This window comes from Solanum verrucosum, unplaced genomic scaffold (assembly GCF_900185275.1).
Source record: "Solanum verrucosum unplaced genomic scaffold, falcon-dt-bn FXZP01000060.1, whole genome shotgun sequence".
Lineage (NCBI taxonomy): Eukaryota > Viridiplantae > Streptophyta > Magnoliopsida > Solanales > Solanaceae > Solanum > Solanum verrucosum.
Window position 1 is genome coordinate 6,300,725 of NW_026020129.1, and position 15,042 is coordinate 6,315,766.

The 15,042-nt window shown below is 36.5% G+C and overlaps 1 protein-coding gene across 2 annotated transcripts in view; it reads left to right on the forward strand.

Annotated features, from left to right (window-relative positions):
- LOC125826877 (uncharacterized) overlaps positions 1 to 15,042 on the forward strand; it is a 29,706-nt gene that overhangs the window by 7,469 nt on the left and 7,195 nt on the right. For both annotated transcript variants that reach the window (XM_049506219.1, XM_049506220.1), the window contains 16 exons: positions 826 to 1,076; positions 1,162 to 1,275; positions 1,569 to 1,831; positions 3,535 to 3,783; positions 3,866 to 4,021; positions 4,780 to 4,920; positions 5,024 to 5,263; positions 6,211 to 6,338; positions 7,103 to 7,226; positions 10,377 to 10,538; positions 10,664 to 10,811; positions 10,954 to 11,054; positions 11,748 to 11,900; positions 12,289 to 12,336; positions 12,710 to 12,817; positions 13,695 to 13,769. In XM_049506219.1, the coding sequence (XP_049362176.1) occupies positions 826 to 1,076; positions 1,162 to 1,275; positions 1,569 to 1,831; positions 3,535 to 3,783; positions 3,866 to 4,021; positions 4,780 to 4,920; positions 5,024 to 5,263; positions 6,211 to 6,338; positions 7,103 to 7,226; positions 10,377 to 10,538; positions 10,664 to 10,811; positions 10,954 to 11,054; positions 11,748 to 11,900; positions 12,289 to 12,336; positions 12,710 to 12,817; positions 13,695 to 13,769 (2,461 nt within the window). The remainder of the gene's footprint in view (positions 1 to 825; positions 1,077 to 1,161; positions 1,276 to 1,568; positions 1,832 to 3,534; positions 3,784 to 3,865; positions 4,022 to 4,779; positions 4,921 to 5,023; positions 5,264 to 6,210; positions 6,339 to 7,102; positions 7,227 to 10,376; positions 10,539 to 10,663; positions 10,812 to 10,953; positions 11,055 to 11,747; positions 11,901 to 12,288; positions 12,337 to 12,709; positions 12,818 to 13,694; positions 13,770 to 15,042) is intronic.

Genomic DNA, 15,042 nt, shown 5'->3' on the forward strand with positions numbered 1-15,042 from the left:
TCAGTCAGTTCGCAAAATCTGTTGGCTACTTAGTTCACATAGGGTTCAATTCCATTTCATTTTTCCTGATAAAAAAATATCTGTAGGTTACTCAGTAGGAAAAGGGGACTTTTTCAGGTTTTGTCTTGAAGTTCGGCGTGGTGATACTGATCTAAAAAGATGAATTTTCTCATCTGTTTTCAATGGAAAATGCTAAAACAGCCACATTACCCCATATACTTAATAAGAAACATTGTAGGTACTCCAGAAGTTTAACAAAAACAAATAGTTAATCCTAATCTACACAATCATGTCTTGCTTCTCATGGAGAATATTTCTGAGCAAACTTCAGAAGGAAAAGTTATCCGTGAGGAAGAGAGATGTTTTTGCAACAAAAATAAAATTTGCTTAGTTTGAAAGCATAATCTAGCTCGTTAACAACTGTTCTGCTACTATCTGTTGGTTGTTTTCTATTTATTGTCTCTTGTACTTCCATTACGTCTTTTTTAGTCTGTTTTTGTCTTGAGCCGAGGCCCGAGGGTTTATCGGAAACAACCTCTCGACCTCACCTCTAAGGTAGAGATAAGGTTTGCATACGCTCTACCCTCCCCGGACCCCACTCTGTGGGAATACACTGGGTATGGTGTTGTATGTGGGTCTACACTATATACAAAATGACTAGCCTTGGATATGGAAGTTCATGTTTTTTTAATCTCAATGGATCGCACCTCTTCTAAATCTACATCACCGAGCTACATAGACTTCCACTTGATTTTTATTAGGAAAACCATCATTGGACTGGTTTTGTTAAGGCAATTTAATAGTTGAAGTTCCATTTGATGGCAGGAATGGGGTTGCTTTTTTGAAACGTTTGGCTTCCGTTGCTAAGAGGCAATCTTTTGGACGAGCTGGATTAATGTGTCTTACAAAGTGCATTTCTTCAGCTGCTTGTGGTATTGGACAATGCAGCGATAAATCACCAGTCATTTTGCAAGATAAGGAGTCTTACCCAAGTGATAAAGTAGACTTGCTTGACACTTTCCGATATATTATTGAAAGCTGTAAACAACATTTCAATCCCTCTTATCGGCACCAAGGTACATATAGATTTTTGGTAGTACTGAACATTTCAACATCAGTATTTGAATTCACAATTATGGAAATCCATCTTGTTTCTTTCAGTTTGTGAGAACATTCTAGCTGCTGCTGTTTCTGTGGTGATTCCTACTGATGTTCCTCTTGAAACACTTTTACTTTTCATTTCAAGCTTGCCGCGAGAAATTACTGATAATGGAGGTATGTCAATGACACTCACATCCTTTTAGCATGCTGTTATCTCTTTATGAATATTTTTGGTTCATCTTTCGTCTTTCTTTATTAAGCTAATATCACTCAGGTATTTACCCCAAGTGACCTTTTATTAATGAATAACTCTAATGGAGAAGTACAAGCAATGAGCCAAGCCTTACCTTACCTTACCTTTTTCAAGCTTATCTGTGGTTCATCTATTTGCAGATATTGATAAAATAAACTTTTTTTTCCAAATGCATATATTGATAAAAAGGGTTCTTATCCTTTGCCAATTATAGGTTCTTTGAGATTAAAGGTACAAGAATGGCTTGGGATGAGCGTACAGAAACCTTCTACATCTGACTGTCTACAAACAAATCTCAAGCTTTTGGAATCTCTCATTGGTTACCAAAGAAAGTTGATAAGTTCCTGTCATGCAATTGATATTTTTGTTAACTATGATGACGAAGATTTGGATTCTTGGGAAGCTGAGGCAAAAAGATGGACAAGGGTGCTTTTTCTTGTTATCAAGGAAGAGGAGGACTTGAATCCAATATTCAAGGTTTGCTTTTTCTTTGCTTCTTAGAAATAATGACCAGGCAACTCCATAATAATTTACAGTTATTTGCACTATTTTGGCAGATTATGAAACACACAACAACAATTAAGCCTCAATTGCAAATTAGTTGGGTTTTATCTGAATCCTCTACGCCATTCTGATTCATTTGGACTAGTTTAATCGCAATACTCAATTATTTGTCTTTTAAATACACATTGACTTTTCTCTAACACTGAAGGTTCACTTTGTCTTCACTGCTGATATAAATCTCTGCACTAACTAAAGGAATCTTGTGAAACGCCTGACTTGTACAAGTGACCAATACGACTAAACTTCAATTCCAATTTGTTAGTATCTCTATATAGATCTTTTGCTTCATTTATGTTTTGTTCTTTGTTAGTTCACATGGATTCAAGAGATTGTAAATGTTTTGACACAAACTGCCTTTATGCGATTTTATCTTGTTCGGTACTCTTCTAACACCTCCTATCATCAGTGTGTAATCGTTGCGTTTGAAGGTTTATCTATGATATGGCAAGCAATTTGAGGCGACCTTCTCTCATTTATCATTTATGTCTTAACTTGTACCATCGTCGAGTATGATTTATGATCCTATCTTCTTTTGTGAAATACAACAGTAACTGTAAATGGCTAATATCATATTTTCAACTCGATGCTTGCTTTTTTGTGTGTTCATGTGCGTTTCCGTCTTTATCTTTTTTTGGGAGAGAATTTGGATGGGAAGTAAACAAAAAGTTCAGGGAGGAAAACTGGGAGCTGGACTTGTGGTTGAGAATATCCTATTTCTACTTTCTTCTCCTGTCTTCATTCATTCTAGACTGCTTTTTCACCTTAACTAGATGTGTCCTAAGCAGGTCTGTTCTCTTTCATCATATAACATTGCATCAGTTGGTGTTAAGTGTCTGGTTGTGTTAGAACTCAACAAAAAAAAGAGTGTCTAGTTGTGTTAGAGCGATTCTTAGAGATGACCAAGTAAATGAAAGTTGGTCTTGTGATGGCGTTCTATAAATTTGCTAGCTTATCCATAAGTTCCTGTAAGATGTGTCGAGCTTATTGGCCTGTGAATTGTGTAATAGTTTATGTTCCAAGTTGTTGTAGGGTTGTAAACTTGAGTAACTGTAGATCACTAATAGCATATTTTCATTTCAATACTTGCTAATATGTTGTGTTCATTTGCTTGCTTGTCTTTATCCTTTTAGGAAATGAAACGGGATGGTGGATAAACAAACAGTTGAGTGAGGAAAATTGGGAGTTGGAATTTTGGTTAAGGAGATCCCATTTTTAATTTCTTCTCGTCTTCTTTCACTCTAGGCTGCCTGCAAGCCTTATCTAGCTGTGACCTAAACAATTTTCATGTGTTTCACCGTATTACATTGTATCAGTTGTTTTGAAGTGTCTGATTGTTTTTGAGAAATTCATAGGACTTACCAAGTAAATGAGTGTCAGTTGTTTTGAAGTGTCTGATCGTTTTTGAGAAATTCATAGGAATTACCAAGTAAATGAGATTTGATCCTGTGATGTCTTTCTCTAAATTTGCCGTGTTAGCATAGCTGCATAGGTGCCTGTTTGATGTGTAGATTGTATTTGTGCTTCTTTTTAAAAAAAAAAGAGTATTTGACCTTTGAATTATGTTATAGTTATTAGTCCCAGTTACAGGCTTGTAATACTTGTAGCAACATGTGCAGTTTATTCAAGATCATGCTGCTAATGTATGTGATCGTAGCAACAATTTGGAGTGGGTACCAGTAAAGTTGCTCATCCTTCTTTTGAGCTTCATCCATGAGTTACAAGTACTCCAAGGGAGATTGGTTGACTGCTTGAAAACAGGAAGCTCGAAGACAAGCCTTAGCATTTCTGACAAAATTGACCAATATTCAATGATGAAAAGCTCGACCATTTTTGTGGTGTTCTCTCAATTATTTTTCTCTATATTGGTTAGTTACCAGGAATCTTATCTGTTATTTCATTAATGGCCTTTATAAGATTTCTCTAAAATCCTGAACTGCCTGCCTACAGGATGCACTAGTCTCATATGCTGGAATGTCGTGCAGCATTTTTTGGTCAAAACACATGGAAGAGGGTGGAGATTTTTCTGGCTCCATCCGAGGCAGGCTGGGGGGTCCAAGTCAGCGTCGGTTGTCGTCTTCATTGACCAGTTCAGTTTTGCAGGCTGTATGATCCTTTATGACATACTGTTATGGGCATGTATACTGCATTCATGCAGGCCTTTGATGTTGATGTGTAATCTCTATAATATCCTTTTGTCATGGTTATATTTTGAATTAAATACATCTTATTAAACTAATAACCTCTAGCAGTTAGGGTCTCAGCATCTAACTTTTTGATATGTATGTGAGATATGAAGCTATTAGTGTCATGATGGAAATCAGTAATATTTTCTGGTCAGACTCTTTTGATGCATTCACTAATGAAGAAGACAATCATTTGAATTGAATTGTACCGTATTTATATAAGGATATTGCATGATCTGCTCTCTGTGTCTAACTTAACCTTTGTTTTCTTAATCCTCTATCTTCTTTCAGAATTCTTTTCTATTGTTTTATTTATGTAGTTCGTCATAAAACTTAATTTGAAATCTCTCGGGGATATATTCATTTTTCTCTCTCAGGTATATTCATAATTGTTGTCTTTTAATTCTTTGTTAGATATGGGGGGTACATAATTATCTCTGTTAAACATCCTAGGTGTTTGATCTTTTGATAAATAGGGTGTATGTGAAATTGTTGCTGTAAATGGCTCAATATGTTTCTTCACATAAAGACACGTTTCTTATTGCTTCTCCATAAACATGTGAAGGATCAACCAATCATTTCTCCTGTTTCCATATTTGCCTAGTTTGTGTTTCTTTTCTTTTCTAGCTATCAGATTTATAAGTGACTGACTTTGTGTTCTAACAAACCTTTGGATAGGTGACGTCTATAAAAGCGGTTGCTTCCATCTCCAGTTGGTCCGCACAGTTTGGCACCGATGCTTCGCTTGCGTCTGTTGTTACCTATCTGTGGAACGTTTGCTGGAAGATGAGTAGTACATCTCCGGCATGTAGTTCAGAGGTAAGATTTGGAATCCTGGATGTGCTTAGGCATACATTAAAATATAATAGCCAATTGATTTGAATATCTTGCTTCCATTGTCCTTTTTTATTTCCTAAACCAGCTTGAGGCAGAAATATACCTAGCAGCGTATGAAGCAGTAGCAGGTGCTTTGGAAGGATTACTGTCCATGTTCAATCTGCTGTTAGATCATGTCACAGAAGATGATGAGTTAACTTCATTTAAAGCTGATGGTAAACCAGTCTTGGATTCCTTACTCAGGACTTTGCTTCAGAACATCAACAACATAATTGCAGTCGGAAATTTGGCACGAGCTCGACGATCAGTTCTATTGAACTGGAAGGTGATCTTCTTTGCCTTTACTTGGTACATGCATAAGGGTATATATTAACAAGGAGATTATATCTTGTGTATTGCACATGTAAAATTCATTTTAATAGGTATGCAAAAGGCTGAAGGGAGGGTGGTGATGTCATTGTGCAAAAGGGTTGTTCGAAATAGTTCGTGGTATAGAAGCAGCACTAGTAATACTTAACATCTCTGATGCATCATCACCTGAAAATGAAAGTAAAGAAAAAAAATAAAAATTGTCCTAAACATCTCCCTGTAGCTCGAGCTTGCAAGCTAACTAGCTTTTGCATTGCCTCCAGAAGTAGTCAAATGAAAACCCATGGCAGAGATAAAGAATGACATAGCACATCTGGAAAAGCTGGTATATCGGTGTTTCAATTGGAATACACAAAGCAGGACATATGTCTTAAATTTGAGGCTAGGAAAAAATAGGCAAAGTGCACATAGAAATAATAAATAATGTAGTACAGATAACTATCTTGAATACTATCTGTGTTCATTTTGCTACCTAAGATGCAAGTTTCAAATGGATCAAGTTGGATTGGTGGAGGTATGGATAACAAAAAAGAGGAGAAATAATAACCTATAAAAAAGGCTTAAAATAATTTTAGTTTACTACCTTTTGTTTGAAATATTGGGATGTCAAAAGAAAAGAGAAAGATTGTTAGTTTTGGCAAGCAGTTTGAGTATAGTAAATATAAGCAGGTAATTGTTAGGGATAATTTTCTCCATTGAGATGTTAAATATAACTTTTAGTCCCAGTACTTGCTTTGATTCTATTTAATACTTTAGAGGATCTGTAACTTTGTTAGAGTTTTTTCTTCTTTTACTTGTTCTGGTTTGACTAACCAGCATTGCTCTTTTATACTAGGGATTTCACTTGTGGTTGTTGAAATTGATGTGCTTCCATGATAATGTGGTCTTCTTTTATGATTTCAGTGGATATGCATTGAGTCGCTACTATCAATTCCCAATCATGCACTTAAGAGTGGAGTGCATTCGAGAAAACATAACTCTTACTTCTCAGATACAACACTTATATGGACTTTTGATGATCTTGTTGACAGGTATGCAACAATATGTATCTGCTTAGCAATCACTTAGTAGAAATTATTTGGGTTAATTCTACTTTACCTTTTAATTATGAGTTTTGTACTCATAATTCTCTTCCTTATCAAAGTCGACTTCTACCACAAATAAATTGAAATGGTGAGGTTAGTTTATTATCTAAACTATAAATAAGATGAGTTGTGCAACCCTTTGCATTAAGATTTCCTGTCACAATAAATTTTTCAATTGCCAAATAAAACTTTTGTGCCGACCTCATCAATTCAGTAACCAAAGCTTTTGACATCCTTCCGTATTCCTAGCCCCTTGTGTATCCTGCTCCCTAGCTTTACAGTTATTATGTCCTCCGTTTGCTAATTGTCAACCCCATGTCAATATTTTTATTCTTGTAATCCAACCTACATGCACCGGCCTCCCACCTGCAGGACCTTGTAGTATTTTTTTCCTTAAGTTTTGAAGTTTAAACTAGGCTACTGTGGGAAACCTCGACTCTTTTTGTTTTTGGTAAGAATAATTAGAGTTTGATTCATTTTAATTGCGAAATTGAAGGTTTATTTGTACAATTTTGATTGTAAAGCTTAGTAGCCAAAAAAATTATTAAACACGAAGTGTATTTTTAGTGAGCTTCTTTTGAATTCGTCAACATATTGAACTTGTCAATAAATTTTAACCAAGATCTAGGATCAGAGCCCATTACCAAACTTTTTGCTTGTATCAGCTTCATACATTTACTGCTAGTGAGGTCTGATTGATATGGTTGCAGCCTTGAGAATGCTGGAGACGCTTCTGTTTTACCCATGCTGAGATCTGTCAGATTAATCATGGAGCGGTTAGCTTTGGGAAGGGAAGGTTCAATGGTTTCTGCTTGTCATGGGATTGACATCCAGGTATGCTTAACCTGTGGTTTTGATATGTTACTTTCCTTTATTTCAAGTTGTATGTTGTTTTTACTCATCAATTAAAGTTAATTTTTTCATGTTGTGCAACTCATTAATCAACATAAATCTCTTCAAGACAAAGAATAAGTTAAATGAGTTCTAGTCTCTTAGTTGTTTAATGATATATGCCAAGTGTGCGCCTAACCTAGCAGTTTAGGAAACTGGAGGGAAGATATTGAGACCAGAGTTTGAATTCTACAACAACCCAAAGTGTAATTCCACAAGTGGGGTCTAGGGAGGGTAGAGTGTACGGACCTTACCTCTTCCTTGGGAGGTAGAGAGGTTGTTTCCAATAGACCCTCGGCTTAAGGAAAAGCATATCAGTACAGATAAAAAAAGAAAGAGGAAATACATCAAATCCCCCCTGAACTTGGCTGCAAAACTTACTTTAATACTTTAACTACATGGGCGTTCAAATACCCCCCTAAACAACTTTCAAGTGAATTAAATACCCCCGTAATGGCTGATGTGGCAAATAAAAAAAAGAATAGAGCATAAAAAATTAAAAATTAAAGAGAAAAAAATAATTGGGCTACTTTTATTTTCTTTTCGGCCAATAAGAATTTTTCTCTTCATCTTCCTCACACCCCACCACCCCTATCCACCAACAACCCTAGCCCTTTTTCTTCCTCACACCCCACCATCCCTTGCCACCCTCAGCCACCACCTGCACGGCTGCACCACTTCCTCATTTTCTTTTTCGAACTCCCTGCACCACTTCCTCATTTTCTTTTTCGAACTCCCCTTTTTCTTTTTCTTTCTTTGAAATCCTTCACCCTCACCCTATTTCTCCTTCTTCAAACCCTCCATCCGCACCCCTCTTTCTCCTTTTTTCGAACTCCACTGTCTCAGCCACCATCTACCTCATCCCTTTCTTCTTCTTCTTTGATGAACCTCTTTCTCCTTCTTCGGAACACTCATAACCCTATTTATTTTCCATCGCGAATAATTTCAAATTATTCTCACTTATTCTTAGATGTGATGAACAACGAAAAAAATTAAAAAAATCAGCAACTTATTCTTGCTTCAAGATCACTACTTATGAAGGTGTCTCTTGATTTGATGAACTTAAAGCTCTTTTTTGTGAAAAATTTATAATTTTTTCATCTCAAATTAAATTTTTAGTTGTAACTATGTATTTACTTTGATAATGTGCCTTAACGATTGAATGTTTTAGTGAAAATGGTCTTGAGAATTTTGGATCTGTGGAGTTTGATCTTCTTTGAGAATTTTTTAATTTTTATTTTTCTTTTTTATAATCTTGGATTAATTTTCTTTTTCTTTTTTCCTTTCTAAAATTGTGAATTAAGAAAACAAAAAAGGAATAAAAAACTCAAAATTTAAATAATTATCAATGTGGCACAGACATGGCAGTGACATCGTACTGAAGTGTCAATGACATGGCGTGGGTGGAATACTCTTGCCATTGTGAGACAGGTCTTATAAACTTAGGGTGGATTTAAATTCACTTGAAATGAAATTAGGGGGGTAAATAATTATATGTAAAGTTAAAGTGCTAGAGTAAGAACCCTCAGGGGTTGGCCTGCTGGCAATTGACTTGAGCCTTGGGGTTTGCTCCCTTTCAAGGTCTCAAGTTCGAAACCCACTGGGTGCAAACAATTTCTGAGGGCCATCGGACTGGGTAAAACCTGAATTAACCGTGGTGCACTTGCGGGAAACTCCTTGCCGAGGGCCTGTGCACCCCCGGGATTAGTCGGGGCTCAAAGAGACTCGGACACCCGGTGCAAATCAAAAAAAAAAAAAAAAAAAAGTGCTAAAGTAAGTTTTGCTGCCAACTTCAGGGGGGATTTTATGTGTTTTCTCTAAAAGAAATAATGGAAGTGAAGAAATCATGGCAAATACTACAGGAAGCATGACAAAGCATTTTTGGAAAAAAACAATCTAAAAAAAAAAAGGATTTTGGAAAAGAAGGAACTATAACTGTAGCATAATAATGTGATAATTGAAGTACAAGAGATAGTAGATAGTAATAAAAATCGAAGGACAATAAACTACACGGGAAATACTACTACTACTACTACTACGAGAGGATAAGCAAGATAACGCTCCACTACCTACTAACCTTGTACCTTAATTTGTGTCCTTCACAACCTCCTATCTTAGTTCATGTCCTCGGTAAGCTGCAATTGCGTCATGTCTTGTCTAATAACATTTTTCGAATACTTCTTTAGCGTACCTCTACCTCTCCTGAAGCCATCCATAGTCAACCTCTCACGCCTCCACACTGGGACATTGTGTCTCTCCTCTTCACATGCCCAAACCATCTCAGTCTCCCCTCTGCATCTTGTCTTCCAACGCTGCTACCCCTACCTTGTCCCCTATATCTTCATTTCTAATTCTATCACTCCTAGTATGCCCGCATATCCACCGAACATCCTCATTTACTTTCATATTATGAACATGAGAGTTCTTGACTGACCAATACTCCATCCCGTATAACATAGTTGGTCTAACCACCATGCCGTAGAACTTGTCTTTAAGTTTAGACTGAATCTAGCTGCTTGGGGCTTTAAGAGATAAAATTTATGAGCGCCACTGATTTCTGACTTGTAGGATAGTCGTAACAGCTGGGGTAGACAATTTTCCAGATGCAATCTACACCACCGTATGTTTGCTGGCAGACCTGTACGGATCTTTCTAATGGCATAAAATAATATTCCTTCATATCAATGCAGACTTAGCTAAAGATAGGGCACAATAGGTTTTAGACTTGGTAGAAAACTTCTATCAAAGGAGAAGTGGAGATTCATGTAGCTGACCCCGACTTGTTTGTGTCTGAGCGTAGGTGTTGTTGTAGTGACAGTTTAGGTATTTCTGTAGTAAAAGAGATATTGAACTAGGTGTGGTGTTTATGGAGATAACTATTGTGTCAAGACTTGATAATAAGATTCATTGTGATCCTTTACATCATTCAATTTTGGTGTTGGAACAGGGAACTAGATAAATTTTCATTTTGCTCCTCCCTTGCCCCTTTCCAAAATGATAAATCAGTTTTGACTTTCTGCTAATAGGTTGGCATTTCATGTGATGTCAGGTGAATCACCTGTTGAATATTCACTAACTATGGTCTCTACACAGATGATGTGGAAGCTGGTGCGCTCTTCTTGGATTTTACATGTCAGCTGCAAAAAAAGGAGAATTGCTCCAATTGCTGCACTTATGTCTGCTGTGATGCACTATTCTGTTTTTGGTGATGAGAAGATGCATGAATATGAGAATGCACCTGGACCTTTGAAGTGGGTGGGTAGTCTCCCTCCCTTCTATGTGTTTGTGCTATGTTTTTAGTGATTCTGTGCTGATAAATTACTTAGTTCATTTGCTTACCAGATTTTTTGGAAAAGTAACTACATTCTCCACTTCTGCAGTTTGTGGAGAAAATACTTGAGGAGGGCACTAAAAGTCCACGAACCATTCGGTTAGCCGCATTGCATTTAACTGGACTTTGGCATGCTTGTCCAAGTATTATAAAGTTCTATATGAAAGAACTAAAGTTGTTAACACAATATGGTTCAGGTATGTCCTTAATTTTCATATTATGTCAGTGATCATGTTATTGACTGTAAATATGTAGAGTAGTTTCCTTAATGTCATTTCAGTATCTTCCGATGACAGTGAACTTGCTCTTTTTTGCACGTGCAACTTCATCCCTCTTCAGTTGCATTTGATGAGGATTTTGAAGCTGAATTGTCTGAAAATCGTGATGCCAAAATTGAAGTATCAGTTCTGGCTAAAAGCCCAGATCCTGAGCTGACTGAAGTAAGTTATGCCATCTCTTTTTTGAGATCACCCTCTACATGCATGAACCTCTCTGGTACAAAAGAATGAAGGCAGCTCACTGATTGATGTCATTTTATTGTTCTTAAACACTAGAAGAACGCTGACCGTATTACCCCTAATTTTGTCACCTCTGCTGATATTTTGATCATTGTTATGGCACCAGCCATCTTTATTTTAACCAAAATTAAACTGAGCTCCAATGAGTTGCCGTTTCTGTTTGATCAGCAGCTGTGCTTTTAGGCAAGCCATGTTATAAATGAGAATTGCAGTTTCTGGACTTGGAGTTTCTTTGACAAATTAACAAAAGGCTTTTATACAAATTATTCCTTAATTTTCTATTTCAAGTTTGTTTTTGCATATGAAGATAAAACTTAGTCGACTAGATCTATTTAAATTGGAGAATCTCATGGTTTCAGTGAGTTGTTGATCAAATGCATTTTATAAGCGACTAGCGCTTCATGCTTTCCATTTTATTTCTATCTATGTTTTCTATTCTTAGCTCAATCTGTTGGATAAAAAGTAGTATAGTTTATTCCAAAGTTATTCTTCTTTGGCTTCTGTGAACAGTAAATAACGTTAGTTAAATTTTGGCTCCCCTACCCTGCACCTGGAAAATGTCCTAACATTCAACTAGTTTCTGATGGGAGTGATCCTGTGCTGTCTTTGTACCAGGAATTTATCAACACAGAGCTGTATGCACGTGTCTCAGTGGCAGTTATGTTCTCCAGACTTGCAGAAATAGCCAGTACGCACAAAGAAGATAGAAACGGTAGTGATGCTCTAGTATCTGGCAAGATGTTCCTACTCGAACTTCTCAATTATGTGGTATTGATTCTTCTCTTATCATCCTTCTTGAACCCCAACTCCCAACTCAATACGGAAAAAAAAAAGCAAACTTCTAGAAATTATGAGGGTTTAAAATTTTGGGTATTATTTTTTTTAGCTACTGTTACACCATTTTTTTGGTTAGTGTATAAACTTGCAACTGAATACCTAATTCGAGTATATGTCAACTTATAGACAGTAACCGCTTGTGTACTTGCATATCATTAAATAGATAAGAAATTACACATTTATGGTTAAATATGTCATGTTTAATACTACACAACAATGTTCGCAACTAGCAAGTGCACGTGAATTTCGTACATTGATTGTTGACTATGCTTCACGTAACTTATCTGTGGAGGTACCAACTTCTAGATTGTTTATGCAGGTGAACGACAAAGATCTTGCTAAAGAGTTGTGTAAAAAGTACAGTGCGGTAAGTACTTCTTTTGTTTTTTCCTATAACCATTCTAGTTCTTGTGATTTTTCTTGGATGCGTGTGTTCTGCCCCTCTGGTTATAAAATTTTCTAGTTCAAGGAGTTCACTGAACGGCTCTATTGATATTTATCTGAGTTAGAGGATGCTTTTCAGTAAATCTGAGAGTAACAAATATGCAAGCTGCACCTTAATTCTGTTTCCATCTCTAAATTTGCGAGCTTTTCTTTACCAGTGTTGTGATATTAGCCCTTATCCTTTTTTGGTTTTTGCTCAAATATGTAATTATTCCAGAACTTCCTTAGTGCTGTTTTATAATGCTATTATCTTTCTGTCAGAAAGTTTAGCCCTTATCTTTCGTCTTCCTGGGCAGATTCATAGGCGCAAAGTTCGTGCATGGCAGATGGTATGCATTTTGTCACAGTTTATTGATCAAGATATAGTCCAGCAAGTTACCCATAACTTGCATGTATCTCTCTACGTAAGAACTTCTGCCTGGCAATCTATTTATTGCTCTTTTATATATTTGAATCCTGATTGACTGTTATTGCCACCCGAAAGAAGAAAGGAAAAAAAGGAGCCCAATTTTGCTGACCTGTCTTAAGATAAGAATATTACTGGATTTTTATAACTCTAGGTTTGGAGATGTTTGTGCTAGATATTATTCATAGACTTCCTCTGTTGCCCTTTCTAATTGTCACTGTTTCTGTTCCGCTGAAAATTTGGGATTTGCTAGCTATTCTACATGGCTCTATCCTACTTTATCTTGGACATTTCATTTTTCGGGGTATTTCCAGAATTTTTATGCACATCTTATAATAAGAAATAGACAAGCTGCCGCCGGATACCAACATTGTGGTATAGCTACCAGATGAATAATAATAATGATAATTATTCTTGGTATAATATTTTTGCAATAAATACATTATTAATAGGGTGCTGGAAGTCAAGCTACAATGGTAAATTTTATAAGAAGCTTTGGATGACTATCCGACTAAGTGTTGCATGGAATATATGGAAAGAAAGGAATAGGAAATGCTTCGAAGACAAAAAGGAAGTGATTCAAGTTGTTAATTAACAGAAAATTTTCCCTCCCCAAGCCCCCCTCTTATCCCCTTACCCCCACGAAAAGGGGGAAAACTAGAGAAGAACAGGTGATTTGATTTAGGTAGTTTTGGTTCAAAATTCTCAAGAATTTCATTAGCATCTGCTGCTTCATGCAATATATACAGTTATGTGACATATTTGTTTGTACATGAAAGTCAATATTAGTGTCATATGTGCTCAAATGATTGGCTTCCTATATGAAGCAGCTCCATTGCTGATCCTAATGATTCTTACTGTTCTTTTCCATGTAGAGGAACAATTTCCCTTCGGTTCGACAGTATTTGGAAACTTTTGCGATCAATATCTACTTGAACTTCCCTTTGCTGGTATGGAATTCTCTGATAAATTCACTTTTTAGGTTCTATTCGTAAGATTGGACTTTTCCATGTTGTGCCATTTGACATTATGATATCTTGTGTGACGATTAGCTTATTTTTCCTTATTATGCGATATTCTCCTTTTTCCTCCAGTTCATTTGTGTTCCCTTCATGTTTTTGTTTCTGGTTTTTCCCTTTCCACATCTGTGACATTCTGAATATGTGAATGTCCTGGTAGAATAGTTATGCTAATGTTTCAAATGTTCCTATTTATGCAAGTGCAAGGAAAAGTAGTGCCAACACATTGTGTGGGCGTGCAATTCAGCCCTCTTTTGGGCGTGAATTTCATCTTTTTGGGGCTTGATTTTTCAGCACTTTGGGCATGAAAATAAGCTCTTTGGGGCTCCATGTGGGCCCCAATCTTCCTCCTCTCGGGCATGAACTTGGACCATGAAATATGTATAACACTTGGTCCACTCATCGCGACAATTCCTGAGCTCATTCGTGGGCTCTTCTTCCACGATAAGCATTGTCTTGATCTCCCATTGAAGCTCAACAATATTATCTTGCATCTCCTTAACTTCCAAACTTCATTCAAGTCCTTTAATTATAGATGCCACCATGGATGCTATCAGATGACGGGTCACACAATTCAATATGATCCCAGAGTAAGTCTCACTCTACTCTTGGTTTCCCTAATGTGAGGGCTCCCATGTCATGTGTCCACACTCTATTATGTTCACTCATAATCAAAAAGAATTTTCACTTGTTGGGCATATGAAAAACATCAAGTGCGCTCATGAGGGGGTGTATTGAAAAAGCAAAAAACATATGCACTCTCGGACAATTTAAGCTTTTTGATGAGATGACCACAAAATCAATATTATGGTTATCTTAAGTTTGGACTTTTGCTGCACATGCAGTATGGATTTAGTATGAGATGAGCTTTCCATAAGTCTTTGATACCTCTACAGCATTATCCATCTCTATTTACTAAGGAGTTGTTTCTCGAGTTACCAATGATTGTTTCTGTTGAACAAGTATTCATAATGATTAGGTTATTGTTGAAAGTAACGAAAATCATAAAGAATATTGTGTATAATATTCTTACTGATTATGTCATAATAATAAGGAATCCAAGAATTGAGAAACTTAGTTTATGTACCCCAAAACTCCTATATGAAAAAGACTTGTTGTGAATACTAAGTTGTTACCTACTTAACTATCAAATTCTACATGAGTTTCCCTTTTCTCGTTGCCAAGAATCTTTGCTTTATTTGAT